Source organism: Excalfactoria chinensis, chromosome 1 (assembly GCF_039878825.1).
Source record: "Excalfactoria chinensis isolate bCotChi1 chromosome 1, bCotChi1.hap2, whole genome shotgun sequence".
In the NCBI taxonomy this organism is placed as follows: domain Eukaryota; kingdom Metazoa; phylum Chordata; class Aves; order Galliformes; family Phasianidae; genus Excalfactoria; species Excalfactoria chinensis.
This window is the reverse complement of record NC_092825.1, coordinates 73,360,978-73,381,506: the sequence shown is the minus strand read 5'-3', so window position 1 is coordinate 73,381,506 and position 20,529 is coordinate 73,360,978. Positions and strand designations below refer to the sequence as shown.

General features: G+C 40.5%; 1 protein-coding gene across 2 annotated transcripts in view; it reads left to right on the top strand.

Moving 5' to 3' along the window:
- FAM131B (family with sequence similarity 131 member B) overlaps positions 1-20,290 on the top strand; it is a 51,572-nt gene extending 31,282 nt beyond the window's left edge. For both annotated transcript variants that reach the window (XM_072361598.1, XM_072361513.1), the window contains exons 2-7: positions 6,369-6,478; positions 8,018-8,053; positions 10,520-10,613; positions 11,249-11,446; positions 11,763-11,906; positions 12,329-20,290. In XM_072361598.1, the coding sequence (XP_072217699.1) occupies positions 6,425-6,478; positions 8,018-8,053; positions 10,520-10,613; positions 11,249-11,446; positions 11,763-11,906; positions 12,329-12,873 (1,071 nt within the window). In that variant the 5' untranslated portion in view covers positions 6,369-6,424 and the 3' untranslated portion in view covers positions 12,874-20,290. The remainder of the gene's footprint in view (positions 1-6,368; positions 6,479-8,017; positions 8,054-10,519; positions 10,614-11,248; positions 11,447-11,762; positions 11,907-12,328) is intronic.
- The last annotated feature ends 239 nt before the right edge of the window (positions 20,291-20,529 follow it).

Sequence of the window (20,529 nt, the reverse complement as noted above, 5' to 3'; positions counted from 1 at the left end):
AGGGCTTTGAGATTTTTTGTTGCTGTTGTGTTAATTGGATGTGTTTCATTTTGCGGTACCTCCTTGGCTTAAATGACATGACTGCTTCTCAGAACAGAACTATCCATGTCTAACATTAGACTCTATGTTCATCTCTTTTTAGTTGCAAGGACATGGTGTGCAGTAACCTTTAGCATTGGTTTGAAAGTATTTCCAGTCAAGGAAGAAAATGTTGGTCTGTTCGTTTTGTTCATTAATGTATCCTCCATTATATCCTAAAGAGCTCTAAAAAGAGATCTACCTGTAGAAGGTGTTAGAATGGTTCTGGGACTGGGAAATAGGTCTTGGAAATAATTTAGGTTGCTCAAATCCAAACCAAAGACTGCATGCATGATTCCTAATCTTACAGATATATCAGAACTGTAGGCATTTTCATTTTTGACTAGAAATTTCCGAGACATCTGTTTTGTGGAGACTAAGATGCCCTGATGGGCACCTCAGCTCTCTTTCATCCATGAAAAAGTCATTTTTTTCTATTCATCCACTACAAGTTGTTCAGTTTCTATTTACACTCTGAAAAAGCAAACAGTAGCTAACTAATTTCCATTTCCTTATCCACATTCATACAATTATACAAATAACTCAGGTTGATTTTTGGTCTTTACGGAGGAGAATTTGAATGCTTTCCTCACAGGTTCATCTCTGAGACGCTTCACCTGACACAGAGGCTTATTCTTTTCCTCATTGTTTATCTATCTCTGAGTGGCTTTCTGGAAAGCAAGTAGGGATGAGGAAGATTTCTTTGAAGTTATGCTACCTACCCATCTATTGGCCCTTCCCATTAGCTTCCACTTCACTCATTTCAACCATATTTGACAAGTTGTGATGATGTTCTGTTTGACAAAGATACTACAATCCCATGAGTATCATGAAAATTGGTATCTTGGAAAGAACAGTTTAAAGGCTGTTTGTAATTACTGCAATTACATTTGTTGTTTTCTTAGTTGATCAGGGAAAACAAGGGAATGGAAAAGAATAATTTACCATTTACCATCATTAACAATGCCTACCAGTATAGAATGATAATGTTTCTGCTCTCTGAAGACAGTGAAACTCAAGAAAGAGGGGACAATTTGCTAACAGTGGATAATAACAATGTTGGAAATTTAGTTTAATTAATAAGTTTCTTCTTATGTTAATCGATGTAACACATCAGAAAGCAATTGACACAAATCATGTTTGGTATAGGGCAGCACCATGTTGGAAGAAAACAGCTTTTAGGACTCTAAAAGTGTTGTGTCCTAGTTAGTACAAAACAAAATGTAGGAGACAGATTAAAGAAGATCTTGAGCATCTATTGCAGAAGTTGCGACAAAACAGGTTATTATGCTGCATAGATGCAGATGCCTCACTCAAGCAAGTACCTCATTAAATGAACAAAATACAAGCACAGATGCAGTATCAATGAAGTAAAACTGAGAGAATATCGAGTGGGAACTCATAGAAAATACACTTGTTAACATTATGACCAATAAGTCACTCAAAGCTAGGTGAACTTCCTATTACAGCAAAAAGGGAAAGAAACTGAAAATGCACCCTGAAAAATTTAAGTCTCTCTGGAATTTCAAAGTATGCACCAAAACAAGCTCTAAAATAAAACAAACAAACAAATAAATATTCAGATTAGCAAGGTTCATTAAGATGGTCATTATTTCATCTTTCTTGAGAATCCGAATACATGTATCTTCTATTTTTGAGTTTAGTTACCATATAAGAAAAAAAAAAAAAAAAAAGGAGGAAGTGTGTCCTGATATTCTCCTTTCCCCATCTCTTTTTCATGTGTTTTCTCATATTTCTTATTTCAAAAGGCCTGACTGTTTTATGATTATTGATTTTTACCTAACCAGTACTGTAAAGACTGGAGGTGTATCTTCCACCAAGGGCATAGAGGACTAGAGTAGAAACATGTCTTCAGTTGTCATGGATACATCTCTTTCTGTTAAGTGTCTGCCAGAGTTTTTTTCATTAAATTTGTGTTAAAAATACATAGGAGCTATGATTTGTAAACAGTGTGTCTTAATGTATTTATAAAGTTCAGCTGTGTTGGTTTTATCTCACTGTTTCTTATGGTTAGCTTCCTGCTTGTTCTTCAGTCATCTATTGTGTCTTACAAGGCAAGGACGGAAGTTATGTTGTTATGAAAAATAATGAAACAAGTAAAAAAGAAATATCTTTGAAATGTGCAATGAAACACAGAATCCCTCTATGTGCTTTCTATGCACGTTTCACAAAAAGATAAGGAAGACCTCAGAAACTGAATCATGTTGCTTTACCTTCCTTCAGAACATTTCCACAAGAAATCAGTTGCATGTTGTATGGGAAATTGGTAATCACAGCCTGAACCTCTGATTAATCAGCTGAGGCAAGTGTCTAATCAGCTGAGGCAAGTGTCGGGTCAGCTGTGTGAGCACAGGTGAGAGTAATTTCGCTGTGCTCCTGGAAGGGGTGGAGCTTGACTCCACCTCCTCTAGACCTCAGTTAAGGGCTGACCACCACTAAGGCAGCATCTCTTGGAGATTGCTCCCTGGTGGAGATTGCCTCAGCATTTCCCAGCGAAGGCATCCATATTGGTGAGTTTTTCCGTATAAATAACCTTTTGAATATCTGTTACTACCTTTGTATTATTCCACCTTACACATGTCTTTGTAAAAATTCCCACTTTAAAATTAGCTTTCTGACCCCTTTATACTTCAAAAGGCTCTACACGAAGAGGAGCAAATTGTGTCTGGAAGTGGTGACGGACGATAGAATTACAAATGGATTAGGCATTATGATTAACACAAGATGAAATGGAAGGTGGATAACAGAAAAGAAATTATTTTGGTGAAGAAAAGCACTCTTATTACAACAGAGGAACATACTAATTGAAGGGAGAAAGACGTTGATGGGGTTGGATAAAAACCATATTCATACTGAGTATGAGTTTGTGCTGCTTTCAGTTTCCCTTTTCCTACTTTGCTGTCCACATTTCTTTCTGATTTTCTGTTTCTTTCCTTCCATCTGTCAGAGCAGAACTTGATTTTTCATATCTATGTATTAATATCACTCTGGCTGTTTCTAGCAGAATTGAGGAAAAAAAACCACCCACCACTAAACTTTTCCTACTTTCAGTAAGTGGAAGTAACGTTGCCCCAGGCTCAATACCAATTAGAGCCCGGAGATTTCCTTTTCTACCACAGTGTGTGAATCTGTAACACTTGAGCAGATATTTATCTATTTTTGCCTTGCAAAATATTTCACAGATATTAAAGAGGCAATTATCTTCTGAAATCTTTATTTCCTAATATCTGTGAAACTGTTTGGATCAAGAATTTTCAATAATTATTCAATCAATAGATATATTTTATAGGCTTTTAATTCTAGCACGACAGAGCAAGTGTGGACTTTGAGGCAAATAATAGTTTGATGACAATTCACTTCAACTACTTGATGCCACCATCTGCCAGAATAATGTTTTCCACAGTCTAACACTTCATGGAAACCATTGGTGTGTTAGCAATATTGAGATAGAAAAACTGAGTGTCTGTGCCAAACTTTGGGACTGTTAAATCACATGTACTGAGCACATGACTCCTTGAGGTTGGTCTCTCTGTGTTTGAGGTCTCTTTGTGGCATGTTTTCCTAACAGTGCTGCAGCCTGTTTTGAACTGTATGCCAGAATGTTGAGATTTGCAGTAGTGCTGCAGCACTGTGCTCAGCAACAGCTGAACATACAAGAATGAGACTGAGGATAAATGGAGATAAAAACAGCCTTGGCACGGTTGCTTAAAACCTGACATGAAGGCTTTTGCGTTGCTGCCATTTGCTCTGGAGTGGTAGTGTCTCCTACTTCTCTAGCATCGCTAACTACATACATCATCTTTGCAGCAGGACCGCCCCAAGCCTCCCCTTCTTGTGTGACAGAAGGGGTGTTGATGGAGCAAAGGAGCAGTCTGCCTCCACACGCAGAGGCAACCTGATCCCAGTAAGCAGAGGTGGACTCTCACTCCTACTCTTGACTTCACTGTCAGACTCCCACAGACCTCTGTTGATTCCTCAGCTCCTCTTGCCCACGTTCAGCTGGGCTGCACAGTCTGTGCAGTGGCTGTGTCTGGATCCTGGTCTCTACAGTTGCTGGCACCCAGACATAGAAGCAGCAGCAGCCCTCCTCCAGATGCTGGTACAGATCTCTCATCAAAAAGTCAAGCTTCATTTTCAGTAATGTCCAGGCACTGTATTTGGGCTCCCTCTTCTGACATTGTCTCTCTGTGCTCCTTCTTGGATGTGCAGGTGGGCTTTTATCACATAATCTAACATGCCTTGCAAAGGAGTATGCCTGCAGACTGAAGCTGAGTAAACTGATCAGAATTTAACACAAAATTGTACAGGTAGTAGCACGTGGGTTGATCATGGTTAATAGTAATTGCAATTAGAACGAAATAATGGAACTCAGTAAGGACAAAAACAAGCATGTACTCATTAGGAAAGTTAGTCAAGATGATCACATCACTGAAGTGTAGTCTTTGTCATGCTTGTTACAGCCAAATCCTGCCTTCTCCTGAAAACTGTTTGGGTCTGACCTCTAATGCACAGCTTTGTAGAAGACAGTACAGGAACCTGCTTTTTTCTTTTAAATTCTCTGAATAGCTTCTGCTTTACTCAGCCTTGTCAGTAGCACATGGGGGATGCTATTAAAGCACTCGATACTAATTATCCTGACAAACAGAAACATAATTTGAGTGTGATGGGGAGAAAATATGATTTGATTCTCTTAGAAGGAGCGATATTGCACAGTAGAAAGTGATGAGATGCGAGGTGTTGTGGTCACTAAATCAAATAACATTTGCTTTCTGCTGGTTTTTGGCTCACCATACTTAGCCTTTTTTAAGAGACCAAATTAATTTTTTTGCATTTTGAATTCTAGCTAATGAGTGTGCCTCAGGCTTCCCCATGCCTCTTACAGGCCTGTGTATGGAAGGGGATTGCACAACACCTCTTGCCCATCAGAAGGTCTGGTGTGATGAGCCAGTGTAAACGTGCCAGAGCTGCTAGAACAAGCAAGAGGGTTTTCATATGTCTGTAGTGAAAAAGCTTGCAGCAGAGAGCAACTAAAAAGTTAACAGGTGTTGAAAATAGCACCATTCACATCCACAAAAATCTATTATAAATAGAATAGAGATTGCTCAATCGATGCAGGAATTGATTATCATTGTAAGAGCTGTTCTTCTTGCTCCATTTAAAATGTAACACACTCTCCTACTCCATGACATGGATGAAGGAATAAAATATTGTTAAATAGAGTTTAAGGACGGTGAAAGAACAGTAAATAGCCAAATGGACAGAGCTGTCCTATGGAGAAATCTTTCTTCCTTGACTACTTGAAGTGTGTTACTTCAGATTTAGTTCCACTTATATTAAAATTAAGTCATCTTTAGTAATTTTATTTATCTTCTTTCTTTCAATTTTATTAATTTTTCATTATTAATGTTTATTTTAATATGATCTCTTAAGTTGTATTAAACTGCCTCTGAGATCGAGCAGCACAGACTGGCTTTGAATGGGCGAAAACCTTAGAAAGCTGTGCAGAAAGTGCAGGGATCACAGTGATACAACAGCTGAATGTGAGAATCTGATGCAAGTTTATGGCACAACAGGTTAATGTGATGAGAAACAGTCATTTTTACCTTTACTAGCAGAATGGGTTCAAGCAGTCCTGCAGTACTATGCACTCTTTCATGTCTGTGTTTTGAAGTTAGTTCTTCGAAATGTGAGATGCCTTTTAAAAAAAGACGCAGATTTATTAAGGGAGGTGGAAAGATGCTGTACAGTAAGAAACCTAAGGATCTCAGTCTGCTTAATTTGTCAAGAAGAAAATCAAGTGAATGAATAGCTGTTCTGAAATGTCATGACAGGTATTAAAAAACTCTTTAATCTTGCTGAGAAAGGCAAAGTGGGGACAGCACCTCTAAATTGAAGCCAAACCGATTCAAATTAAAGAGGAGAAATGCCTTTTTGAGCGACAGTGGCTTAATAATGAAACAAGATATCAAAAGAGTTGGTTATTTCTCAGTCATACATCATGACTAGATTCTTTTACTTTGGGGAGCTGTGGTTTAGCCAAGCGTACATTCTGCTTAAGAACAATGCCAGTGACTTGACTTTGTGTGAGGATATTCATGTGAAAAGTAGTAGCTGATGATATACCGGTGATCTAACTAAAATCAGGTCTGGTTTAAGGCTATTGCTGTCTTAAGGTCAGTGATTCTCCTGTATGCTAAACTGAGTTGGCTTAAGAATGCTAAAATGTGTTGTGGTGACAATTGGAAGCCTGACTAGATGTGTTCCCACAGGAAATGAGGTGATTGCAGTAGACTGGAAGGGACTGAAAGATGTGGACCAAATCAATATGGACAGCACCAGTTCACTGCATGGCAGCAGCTTCCATCGTCCTTCTACTGAGGTGAGTGCTTGTCCCAGATACACTTATCCAAGGAGACTGAAAAATTTCAGTTCCTTCTCCGTTCAGAAATGTGTGCTGTGCATCATTAGGATCGTCTTGGAGAGGACGAGAGTGCTAAGGATTGGACTTCTGTATCTATGCAATTTGGCTTGTTTAGAATAGAGTCCAGTCATTCTGCATAGAGTATCTAGAGCGAGTAAGAGTTGCAAATGAAAGTGCTTTTAACTACTGGCAACTGGGGTAGATACAACATGAATAAAACTGTGGCAGTTGTGATGAACCTGTAGGTCCGCATTCCTTGAATGATGGATTTACTAAAATGCCCAAGACCTTGGCTGTAGAGCCGTACTGTGTTTTGAAGAAATGTGTTCATCTCCATTTTGATATTTAGGAATGTATTCACTAGTAATTCACTGTTGATTGATTTACCATTTAGAACCTCAAGGTCTGATTCATTTCCTGTTCTGAATTAGCGCAGCTTAATTACCTGAATTTTCAGCTCCATAGGGTTCAGGGTAGGCGATCATGATTAGTAAAAATATTAAAGCTGTTTTAAACAAATAACATTTCAAGAATCACAGACAGTGTTCACAGATAACATACAATTTACATAATCTGATGAAGTGCCGACATGTAGGTATTTTATTTCCTTTTTTAACACTGCTATCATGGAATGCAGCTCTAAGAAACAGGGAGTTTTGTGAAATCCCGATAGAAACTGTGGGGCATAATGTTGTATAGAGAACTCAGTTACAATTTAACATAAACTCTACCTCAAGGAACATTTTGGCTTGTATGAATAGTTACTATGTCTGGAATTTATTCGTCTAAATTTTCCTGAGTGCTCACATCACAAAACCCAGATGTTGAGCTGTAAGCCCTCCCAGCTGAAGGAAATGCACTATGAATTGCTACTGTACTGGCTGGTAGGAAAAATGGTTCTGGTTTGCAAGTAGAAACTGGATCAGAGTGGACAAACTGAAAGATTTCAAGACAATATAATTTCAAGAGAAAATCATTCTGTAACTTATTATGCTAAAAATACATAGGTAGTGTGGCTCCTCCTTGTGTTAGCCTCAGAGGGATGCACCACCCACACAAGGTTGCCAGTGTTGCAGCATTTATCAAAGAAGAGCTGTTAGAAGGGGAGTCTTACCAAATGTTGTTTGTATTTCTCTCTCCCTTACACTCTTTATCATCATATTGTATACCTTCAAGCACCATGGCACCTATAGATACCACAATCAACAGCAAGGAACTTTTTGGATGTGGTGCTCAGGGACATGATTTAGCAGAAGGTTGTTAAGAGTTAGGGTAGTATGGTTAGGTTGTGGTTGGACTTGATGACCTTTAAGGTATTTTTCCAACCTGGGCAATTCTGTAATTCTATTCTGTGAGTGAAGCCAGATTGAAAGACACATTTTTTTAATTCCCCAGATAAAATAGAGGCTGTTGATTATCACTAACTACTAGAGAGGTGCACGGCAATTTGCAGCTTGTTTGTTTCACTAACGTGATATCCTTTTTTGTTTTCTTCAGCAAACACGGACAGATTTCTCCTGGGATGGTATCAATGTGAGTGCATGCCATACTATTGTTCATACTTCTAGTCATAGGATATAGTAGCACTGAGGATGGAAACGCAACTGAAAGTGTTAACTCACTGAAATTCTGAGCATTGACTAAGATTCAGAGGATGCTGCTGAGATTTTATTTGCCACTGTGGCTTTTGCTGTCTGGCAGGTATATACATCTGGCTATTAAGTTGCCTTTATCCCTTTGGGACAAACATATGTCATTTCTGATGTTCTCTTTGTGAGATTTCTGGATGCTGTCAGATAACAAAGGAAGTACACCTAGCATATTTTAAAAATCCCCAGTCTTTAATTACAGCATCATTTGATCTTTTTTTTCAGGAGTTTGGAAGAAATGTATCTGTCACTTTTAGATGTGTACAGAAATAAGGCAGTTCTTAACTGTCCCCTGGGGAAAATGGTCAGAACCAGTTACCTTCAGTTAACAAGTAGAAGAAGAAACAAGCAGACATTTTAATAACGTGTTCCGTGTTGCTCTTAATACCTACACCATAACAAAATGGGGTTGTTTCCCCCCCCCCCCCCCCCCAATAACAGAAAACCAGCATCCTGAAAAGGGAATAATGTTTATTATTGCTACCAAACTATTCTTCTCTTGAAGGTGTTCAAAAAGGTGTTCAAATAGATTAGCTTTGCTAGTTTGGTACTTTGAAAGGAAGAATTAGGGGTGCATTTTTGGTGGTGTAAGCATTTTCAAAATCCTGTTGCTTTCAAAAGTTTAAGACGGGCTTTCTGTGATATGAGAGCACTTAAGTCACTTAATAGCAAGAGGAGGTAGGTTTTTTACCAATCCTCATCCTACTGACAGTTCATTCATTGTGGCACTTGCAGCTTGGGGTCTTTTGCCTAGGCTCAGCTAGAGAAAAAGTTTGTGGAAAAACCACAGTGCATGCAGCAACTGTCTAGAATAAATTAGTCAGACTTTTCCTCACTGTGCTTCTGCCTAGCTGAAAGCAAGGCGCGCGTTAAAGATAATGGAAGACAGTTTCCATATTTGCACTTTCTCATTTTTCCAACCCATTCTGAATCCATGGCACTCTTTCTCAAAGTGCCTCTTTCTCTTCCTCGATCTAGTCCTTTATACCTTCTTTGATGTCAAAGCTGGCTCATGAGTTTCCTGCTCTTTCTATTCATTCTTGCCTTCATGCCATAACTGTCCAGCTTTGGAGTGGTAGAGACCACCTGCAGATACTTTCTGTTCTGGGTCGTTTTCATGAGGTGGCTCAGTGCAATCCCCAGGCTCTTTTGAAACAAATGGATAGATAATGAACAGCAGTGCCTAGGCAGGAATGACCAGAGGTGGCATAGCCTGATGTTCTTTAACCAGTTTTTACCATCAAAGAAGATGATGAATCATGGGACAAGGACTATGTTCTCCACTACACCTTTCGATTTTTACTGTTCTTCTCTCACTTTCTGATAGCTTCAGCTCATGTGTTACACACACACATTCTTAGCTGCAAAGTTACACAATGCCTCAACTACTGCATTTACACTCACTTTTCAGAGAAACTTGACTCTCTTAGCTTAGCAATTGGCAGAGATTATGTGCAGTTAAGTATCTTTACATTACCTTTCTTTGCCTCTACTTTACTGCCTAGTTACTGCACCCCTCGGTTTTCCTGAGGCCTGTGCCTATGACCAAATAGTTGCTTTATGTCAGGATTTAAAATTTTCCCTGTCATGGTCACTACTTTTGAATATATTTGTGTTTGGATGCAGAGTATGAACACGATGGACTTGAAATGAAGAGCAGAAGCAATGCTTGTTTAGCCCTTATCAAACTGTAGTCTGAAATGCAATGCCCAGCATCTTTGGAGGAGTCTATTGATTTCATCTTGAGAGACTGTGTTCTATAATGTTTGTAACTGCTGCCTGAACTTACTGAGCATGAATGCAGGCAAGAGAGTAAAGGGAATTTAGTAGAATTGTAGATCTTATTTCTATACTGGCACAAATGAAGAAGAATACACTGATAAAGTCACTTTCATTTTAAGACTATGTAAGATACAAGAGGAAGTAAATACTAAAACCAATGTATAAAATAATATCTGTAATGTGATGCGTATTTGTGTGTTTTGTTTACTGTATTGTCAGCTCTCCATTGTAAGCTTCCTGAATTGTCCATCAGCCATGCATTGCCTTTCAGACAAAGAGCTTGAACAGGGCAGCATGTCCATGGAGGATTGGAAGCAGCCAAAGGGAGGCTTCTCACAGCCTGGTTCCATCTCTGCCACTGACCTTACCTCACTCAGTACCACAGTAGTGCAGTAATATCTAATGTTAGTTAAATGGCCTCTAATTTTTCCATCCTTTCTTTTGTTGTCTTGTTATTGCTTGCTTTTGCTCTTCATTTTCCCCATACCTTCTGAAATTGTTGAACTGATTTCCATTCACCTTCTTTTCACCTTCCTGTACATCATTTCTTCGTATTCTTTCTTTTCAGCTCTCCATGGAAGATACAACCTCCATCCTTCCCAAGCTGAAACGTAACTCCAATGCTTATGGGATTGGGGCTTTGGCTAAATCATCTTTCTCTGGTGAGGTCCTTAAAACTTGGGTTTATTCTTGACATCTTCTCTCCATAAGCCTTTCTGCTTCTTCCCATAGCTCCCTGTTGCTTTCCCAACTGCTCCCTTCTGACTCATGACTGTTCTAGGCCTTAGAGCAGTCTCCACCACCACAGTTCTAGATATATGAATCTCTTAGCTATTGCACTTTCAAAGAGAAAATTTTGCTTCTCACCATGCCCAGGTATCTTCATTTGTATTCCCTCAAACTGTCTTGGGTTTAACCCCATTTTCTGTTTCTTAGTATGTTCATTTCCAGGTTTCACCACTCATGCCCAGCTCTGTTCTAGGCAAGGATTCTAGGCAAGGAGGGAAATGGCCTTTCATATCTGGGGTTTCTCTTTCCCCTCCCCCCCCCTCTTCCCCCCCCCCCCCTTTACTCCCCCTCCAAGAACTACTCCAAGAAAATGTGGAGAAACTCTCCTGGAGAGGGATACAGTGAAAGGTAGGAGACATCCACCCCACCCAGACCACCCAACCCAAGGCCTGAACCTGGTCAGGAAAGGAGGGGAGAAATCCCACTTCCAAGAGAGGAAAACAGTATGGCAGACAGCTCTGGAACTGTGTAATAGCCCCTCCTTGTTTTCTAATGTCTGGTCCCTTAGGGATATCCCGCAGCATGAAGGACCATGTCACGAAGCCAACGGCTATGGGCCAAGGCCGTGTGGCTCACATGATTGAATGGCAAGGTTGGGGTAAAGGTAACAGCCAGCAGCAGCAACATACGCATGAGACAGCACGCAAGGATGCCGATGCCTACTCAGACCTGAGTGACGGTGAAAAGGAGGCCCGGTTCCTTGCAGGTAGCTCTGATTTTTGTTTTTGCATGTGAATTGGATTAGTTGGGATGTTCCAGAGCAGAATCCCTGATATATTGTGCAGAAAACTGATAAACACACTCAGGAGAGCCTCTGGGTGGTTCATGTGGCAGATGGAGATGAGAGGCTGGTTGGAGTATTGCCAGTAGAATGCAAAGTGGAGAGGGCAAGAGCCAACTGTGGGTGATGGGCACTGCTGAAGTAGAGCTACAGTGGGACCAGGAGATGTGGTTAAAAAGGGGGATAAGAGATGAAGATGTTCACACATTGCTGCTCTCTGTCCATGTTTCCTTTGGCACAGGAGTGATGGAGCAATTTGCTATATCAGAGGCGACTCTCATGGCCTGGTCCTCCATGGATGGTGAGGATGTGAGTGTAAACTCAAATCAGGAGAATCCAGTGGGCAACTACTCTGAGAATTATCAGGAACTAATGGAGAGCCAAGGTGAGCTTCATCACCTCTTGCTAATCTTGAAGAACCCCTCTTTCAGTCTTGGTGTTGTGTTGCTCTCTTTCCACGTGCCCTTTTTCATTCTGCAGCTTCAAATTCCAGGGTGGAAATAAAGAAAAACTGTCACGTGTTTGCTGTCCAGGGAATCTAATGTTAACAGAGCGGCTCCAAAGCCCAGTTCTGTTGGCTTATTGGGCATAACTGTGGAAAGCCACCAGCTCTTGCAGTCACTTGTGGGTATAATGAGGTTCATATGCCTGCTGTTTAGAGCTGCCTTTCATCTTCACTCTCTTCCCCTCTGAAGGATTTATCTACCTTGCCCAATACAGGACTACACACAAACACCCAAGCTATCTAAATGAACCAGCTTGGCCTACATTGTCTAACTATGCATTGTTTCCCTCCTTTTCCTGCAGAGCACATGGCCCAGACGCAGTATGATAGCTGGCCTCATTCCTATGTCTCACAGGGCATGTATTGCTTAGGTTCATCTGATGCCTGGGAGACCAGTGATCAGTCCCTCATCGCTTCCCCAGCAACCGGCTCTTACTTGGGCCAGAATTTTGATGAGTCGCAGACAAACCTTCAGGAAAGTATTTTGATTCAGAGCAGCCTTCTCCAGCAGCAACAGTTGCAGCAACAGCAGCAGGAGCAAAACTTCATCCAGAGCACAGGGCTGGTCCATGTGTGGCCCCTGCAGACTGCACAGGGTGGGAGTGGGGCCGAATCCAGCACTTACATGGAGGACCACCTTGAGGGTAATGGGAACCCACGGCTGGAGAAGGCTCCTCTCCTAAACAAGAAGCCCTCTCCAGAGGAGGATGATGTAGTATGCCGGGACCTGGAATCACTGTCTCCTCGAGAGGAGATGGAACATGCTGCGCTGAGCCGCAAAGTCTCTGATGTTACCTCTTCTGGGGTGCAGTCTTTCGATGAGGAAGAGGGAGAAACAAACAACTGATGCTTTTTGTGAAATTCTCATCACTGCTGAACGAAGAGTGGGGTGGCAAGGAAGGAAATGACAGGAATTATTCTCTCCAGCTCCCCATACTTCCAAGCAGACACACTTTCAGTTTCTGTCATCTAATTATTTTTTTAAGCAAGAGGAAAATCTCAAAGTGATTGACACACAAAGACCTCTACTTTCCCTCTACCATAGACACATATTTTCAATTTTCACTGCTCTGAGCAATGCACCTGAGGTGCTTGGAGAGATCTGGATTGGTAAATCATTTCTAAATCTTTTAAATACAAAGTCTTGGCTCTGGATACAAACTCTTCTGGTATAGGGATATCGCTGGTGAGTTAGGTTTGATATAGGGAGTGGCTTTGTGGCTAGAATCCAGCCTGGCAGAATGGATATTGCTTTGTGGACATGATGCTCTTTGATAGAATATATGAACATAGACTGTTTTAAAATGAAGATATGGCTTTACAAATATAGATTGCACTAGTATAGTGATTGTGGCTGCTACAGAGAATAAGGCTGTATTCAATACAGATTGTTCTGAGATGAAGGATTCACTGTGTAACCAGATCTTCAATAACACCTTGATATGAAATTGTAGGCTCAATGGATACAGACTGCGCTTCATGGGCACGGGCTGTGCTGCAGTACAGATGGTCTGTCTCCGTGTGCATGGCTGTACTGTGTCATGGAAGAATGAGTGCAGATATGTATCTAACCCTGCTCTGAGATACTCATGCTCTGAGATACTCATGCTTTGGTTTCTTTCTAGTCTTTCATTTATTCGTTTATCTCTTTGATGTTTCTATCTTCCCAAGGAGCTGGCAGGAGTGCTGTGTCCTTTTGGCATTGGGCACCGAATGCCAGTAGAAAGGACTTGGTCAGCTACCGTAGTCAGTCACCAAAAGCTGACTCTTGTAGGGGGCTTGAGAACATGTCCATCTTGGTGCTGCTACAGCATCCTTATGTCTTTTCCTTTGCCAGCAGCATTGGCAGACCAAGAGAGTCTGCAGATCCAGGAATAGCATGTACAGCTATGAGATCACAGGTTTCCAGTTTACACTGGAATTTTCAGTTGTTGCTTGTTTTGATTTTTTTTTTTTTTATATTGCTGTTCACGTGTTCCTAAAAGAGCAGTTAGTAGTGGTGAAGGCCTGTACACCTGTTGTTACTTATTATAAATGCTGCACCTTTGCCATTTCTGCCACTCCTGCAGTGCCAAACATAGACAGAGGAAAGGGGCAAGAGACAAAGTTTCTTCCTATTTCTTTCTTCTCCTTGCTTATATATTTATTTTTCCTTTTGTTTTCCTACCTTCAGACAATGTAAATAACAGTCATTGCTTGGTCTGTTTCTTTTTCCATCTCTGCTCTGTGTTTTTTTTTTTTTTTTTTTTTTTTTTTTTTTAATAGGAATGGAGAAAGCTTATTTTAGAAGCTTTTTCTATTTTGGGGGGTTCTATCTTTGTTTGTTTGTTTTTGTTAAAAAAAAATCACAGTTTGTTGACTAGTGGGAATTTGGTCTCTCACAGTTCCTCACTGCGTTTCTATGGACCTCCTTTTGAAGGGGAAGGGTTTTGTAAGGTAACTGAAAAACTGTCTCCTCTTCAGCTTTCACCAGGAAACAAATGGGGAGCAGAAATAAAAGAAAAGAAAAAATTGTACGAGGCTGTTGATTTTGCTAAAAGGCTGAACAGAACAGTGGAAATTATGCATGTTGAGTTTTAATTGCAATATCTCTAGGAGCAAAGCATCAGCAAATGATGGGATACTAGAGCTGATGAGCTGGAGGAAGGAATTTACCTGGACGCTGCCATACTGTGTCAGGGGCATCTCTTTCCCACTTTCTCTGATTCATACCTACTCTTTTCAGTTCGTCAAGTGTTTGTCTCTTCTTTGCCTCCTCTTCAGGCTTGTATTTTTGGATTACAAGAGAATGTTATGTGCTCACTTCCTGATTCAGCTTTAGACTCATCAAGAATGTCTAAGGAGAGTGAAATGTGACCAAAATAGCATCATCAGATGTCAGAGTTCAGACAGCTCCTGGCAAGCAAAGTAGACTATGTCCAGGAATTATGAGAAGTACAAATGGGACTCTCAGGTAAAACTTTATCCCACTCAGCTTTCTCTCACATTGGCAGCTGTATGAAGAGGGAATTCTATGAACTCCCAGGTCTTTCCAGCCCTGACCATTTCAAGAGGATCTGTCTTCCCTCTCTGTTGTTCCTCTAAAGGAAAAGACCTCCGGGATTTTTAAGTAAGATTGATAATTTGGTGTAGTTAAGAGATAAAAACTTTTGTGACCATTTTTCTTAGTCAGTTTCCTTGGGCTTTCTTAAATCTGTATTAGGAGGTAGCTCTTCTCATGAATGATGGACTTTCAGTTTCTCCATGCAGATGTTTACACGTTCAAGTGCTAACTTCCCCTGGGCAGCAGCACTTGTTGAAATATGATTTACAGTTCTTTCAGGGTCAGTGTTAGCTCATTTTCCTGAACTGGCTTTGATCTAGTCATGGATCAGGGCCTAGGAAATCACCCTAACTGAGCAGGGGACAGGGCAAGTGCCAAGGGTACTTGTCCACAGAGGACAAATGGGCAAGTGTTAATCTTTTGTTACTTCTTCAGAGAAAGAAGTTACTTCACCTTCAGGGAAACAGAATGGGCCTGGTATGTTTCTTTGTGGGAGAAGATTTGAGTGGTTTGTTGCTTTTTTCTCACATGCCACTTCAGGATCAATATGGATTGTCACAGGGTTTCAGAGAAGCTTCAAATGATCTTTCCCTGTTATCTATGTGGCTGAGACAAGTGGACCATCTCATCCATACTTCTTTATCTTTTTCTTTAAATGTCCACATTATTATTATTATTATTTTTAATAAGACATGTAATTGGTGTCTAAAAGGTGTATATTTTCTCCATGCAAGGGAATGACAGGGAAATATCTACATAGGAAAAAGTGTGGGGGGAAAAAAAAACCCACCCAAAATTGAATTTACAGAAAACTCTGTGGATTTCAGTAGCAAGGGAAAATCTATCTATAGAGTTTTCTAGCCTCTGTTGGATGGGATAGAGATTCATACCACGCTGTATAATTTTACAACCTGATCTCTAGAAACCTGTTGACAGACTCATTGTGGAGTCTAATGAGTCTGAAGAGTACTCTGTGAAAACTTTAAAGCTTACTAAATCCTATAGATTTGTTTTTCATAAAGGTCATCACTTTCTGTGAATAAAATTTCAGCTAAGTCTATTTTTCACAATCTCTCCACAATCCGGAAGATAAATATATCTGCCTTTCCAGTTGAAAGGAACTTGACTGGAGGATGCAGGCCACCCATAATCACTTGCTAAGTAAGCATCCAGAGCTGAACTGGAAAGGTGATTGGCATATAAGTGAAGTGTTTTGTATAACCTGGCCTTTTCTTATGTAATAGGCTTGCTGCTTGTGTTTATCCTCTATTAGAGAGAGGCACCTGGGACCTAAAGCACATTTTCCAAAAAAGCCATCGTTATATAGTTACACCTATTGAAGCATATGGAAGGCACAGGTGCTCTGTGAGCAAAAGTTGGTGTCCAGTTCTTTATCTTGGTGAGAGTGGATGAGTTGTAGAGTGTCCAGCCAAATACTCAGAGTACAAACTGAACAGTGAGGCTGTAAAGAATATGGAAATGTAAGCTGAGAATTCCTGATTTATAGTCAGGGTTGCTTATTATTGATCAATTATATTGCATTACTTAAACCCACAAAATGGAATTGTGTGGTTTAAGTGGGGGAGAAATAAGAACATCAGACTGGCAAAATCTTGGCAGATTTGTTGTATGAAGATTTGGAACATGTGCCGGAACCAGCACCTTTGGGCTGCTCTAATAGCGCATGAAGTGACTACCTCAGAACAAACTAAACATAGCAGATGAGTATGTTTCATCTCTAAGGCATAGTTTCTAGCTCACTTACATGTTGAGGGGGATGTAGGGAATTGCAAAGTGGTAAATGAATATTGTATATCCTAAAGGATATAAAGATCAAAGAAAGTGGTTAGGAAAGTGAGGCACCTTTGAACCACTAAGTCATTGGTTTGGGCCTCTACCTTCCTAGCAGCTGATATTCTTCCCTTTATAAACATCGATATAATTTGATGAATGTCAGATTATAAATTGTTTTTAATTGCTGTTTTTCAGTGATGGCATCAGAAATGATGTAATGCTAGTGCTTCTGTTCCTGTTGTTGTATGACTTAGAGGGTGGGCAGATCTTATTTACTTTACCTAAGATACAGTGGAGTGCCCCTGTTTGGGCAGCACTGGGCTACACTCATCCAATTCAGTCATATGAGATATAAAGATCCTGCTGTGTTTCTCAGGGTGAGTTCCTTCCATTCAGGGCCCTGGGATTACAGTGACTCAACAATTTTGCTTGTTTGGTCCAAACCTTAAAGTTAAGAACCATACAAGAGAAGCTTACATATTTTTTTTTTCTTTATATACACATTTTAAGCATTCTTCACAAGCTTTGTGAATCTTCTTCGACCCCATTACCTCGCACTCTGGGATGGAGAAGTCAATCTGCTTCTTCAGTTTCTATGCTTCTAAATCAGCAACTTCTTCTGGGAAACTGATGACAAGTCATCCACTTCCCTTTTTTCTCTTACCCCTTTAAGGCTCTAACATCATTTTTCGTGTTAAGCTTGCAGCAGAGAACAGAGTTTAACTGTGCCTCTAAGATGATAAAATGGTGAGAATGCTGTGAAGGAAGCAGCCCTCTGCCCTGATTGTACTGACTTCCCAGAGCCTTTGCACAGATACTGATAAACGGCTGACCCCACAGCAAACCTTTATACCCTACTGCAAAAGGGAAGAGGGAACAGCTGTGAGCGGATGGAGAATGAGCATTATTCTCAGCATCTGGCATTTATATCAGGTTAGGTAAACTGTGAAAGTCCAGTTTGAAATTGTATCTCTAAGCTGCCAAAAGAAGCTGTCCTGCCTTTCCTCTCCAACAACTGTATGCTTCTGCTGCCTAAGAAGCATGAGTATTAACATTCACTTGGCTGCTCAGGAACTGGCACCACTGAAAATGAACTCAGCTCCCTATTAAAACAAGAGTTCCAGCAACTTCTACTGTTTCACTTGGTGATCCAAATGTCGATGAGTTCCTGTGAAAATGTGCAGATACTCAAATTATTTCTCTGATTGCATATGCAACTCGTTGTGAAATTTCTATCTCATTAGAATAAACTTGCTTGGTATGTGAGGAAGGATACACTTTTCCATCCTTTTTGAAAAACAATTCACAACATGCTTAATTCTTCGGGGGAACTGTGTAAGAAATACTCCAAATATTAAATAACTATTTTCCAAACGATGCTAATGGGAGTTCTGTCTTGAGTGGACAAGCGAAATATCTAAATTTAGCTCAGTTTGCCTTTACCATTGCAATGGTAGTTGTTTAGAAAGAGAAAGATACTAAAATAGATACACCCCTATGAATTGTGGAGAGCAGGGCTAGATTTTTAGTTGTTTGTAACTTTAATCTGTGCTGCACTGACCTGTTCAGTTTACCTCAGTCTCTACTGTCCTGCAGTCTAGAACTCTTTGTAATCGGGTTTGTAAAAGGGATGTGAAGATTCAGACTGAAAGCATGAATGTCCGTGCTGCAACTTGGGTCTCAGACTGTGGAGAATGCCTGGCCCTGTCACTGCTACAGGAGGGCAGCAGGGATACCACCTGTGTGCGGTGTGAGCAGGTGGGTGATCTGCTCAGCCTTATGGTAGAGCTACAGGAGGAATTACAGGAGGAATTAAGGAGCATCCAGGATCATGGGAAGGAGATTGATTGGTGGAGTTGCACTCTGCCATCCCTACAGGAAGGGCATGGGGGAGGTGCTCCTCAAGCAGTGGGGGATCATCTACCCTCTCACAGTCAGATAGGAGGGGGTGAGGGATGGAAACAAGTCTCTGTTTGGGGCAGTATATGGACTGCCTCTTAACCTGTCCCACCTTCTCAGGTGCCCTTTGTAATCGGGTTATCTAGATTTACCTGTGATAGAGGCTGCTGCCCCTGGAAGAAGGGAAATGAACAAAAAACAGTGGCAGCAATCTAAGGAGAAAACTTATTTTACTAAATACGAATAATATTGGAATACAAGATGACACAATATGATACAATATAATTGCAACTACTAAATCAAACAAGACAGAGAGAGAGAGAGAGAAAAGAGTCCCCGAGAACCGGGGGGCCTACTGTGATCTCTAGGCGACAGGCTGGAACGTTGCTGATAGAGGGAGACGGCAGGGATGGAGCGCTCCAAAGCGATAGATAGAGCGAAAAGAAGGACGTTCCAGCCTGGGAGCGAGATTATATATGTGTCCTCCTCCGGTGATTCATCTCTGGCCGCGTCGTCCCCTGGGATATGTAGTTCTCCTCCAAGAGCTGAGTATTCGGGATGCTGCCATTCCACAGAACTGGAGCATGAACCTTCCACACTTCCGCATACCCTCTGTTACACTTCCACATACCCTCTGTTATACTTCTGTATGCCATTAACAACTACACTTTCTTATACCACCAAAACAGTTTGCCACTATTTGTACCCTCAGTTAATGATTCATACTGCACATGATGTCATGATGTAGAATATTGACAGCAACAGCACAAAACCATGACACTCTTGCATTTATTTTTTTCTGGATGGAATATCCCTTGTTCCTTGTTCAGGCAACTCTAAACAAATCACCAGTTCCCTTAAACTACTCATTTGATTTCTTTCTTTTTTCTTTTTCAAAAGAAGATATGCAAGAAAGGAAATAGAAATGTAATTAATTCCAATACTGAAATAATCAGCAGCACTAGCTTAAAACTAGAAAAATATAAGTAACAGATTGTGAGTTTGATTCCGCTCCCCTGTAGTAATCTGACAGGGAAAGATTCCTATGCCATGGCTCAGGGAAAGGAAAAAAATAAACAGGGAACACGTTAGTAAAGTAGTGCCTATCAGAACTAAACGTATGTGTAGCACAGTCTAAAATATGAATGCAGGCTGCAGAGTCAACATCAGGTGCCTCTTCTGTATTACTTATGTTTAGCAGATAAAATAGTAGTGAATCTGCACAGAAACAGAAGAGTAGAAATTGACATCTGTGTCGAAGCAATGTCTTTCTTCATCTCAGAATGCATCTAGAAGCCTGAGCAAGAATTAACTGGGGTGGGAAAGAGGACATATAGTTATTATGTTAAGAAATGGACTCAGGAGACCCATATTACAACATCAGGGTCTATTTACTTTTTTCCTCAACACAGGGGAAAAAATGTTATCTTCTCTTGGATCATCAAGAGAAGCTCTGTAAATGTCTGTTGTTGGTCCATAATATGGACCGAGAGAAAAAGGTGATAGATTCGTGGTTTTTTTTTTTTTTTTTTTTTTTTTTTTTTTTTTTTTTTTTTGTCACTGCAGATACACAATGCTGGAATTTGGAAAAATTAGTCAGTCCAGGACTCTGAGAAAGAGTATGTTTACTAAAACTGTGGAGACTTGTTTCTTAAAGTTATGAAAACTTGTTCAAGTAAGAAGGCTCTCAGTGCAGATATCAAGGGACTTATGTACTGATGAGTGGTAGCTGCTGTCTTCTAGGAACAGGGGAGTTGCAGTGTTATG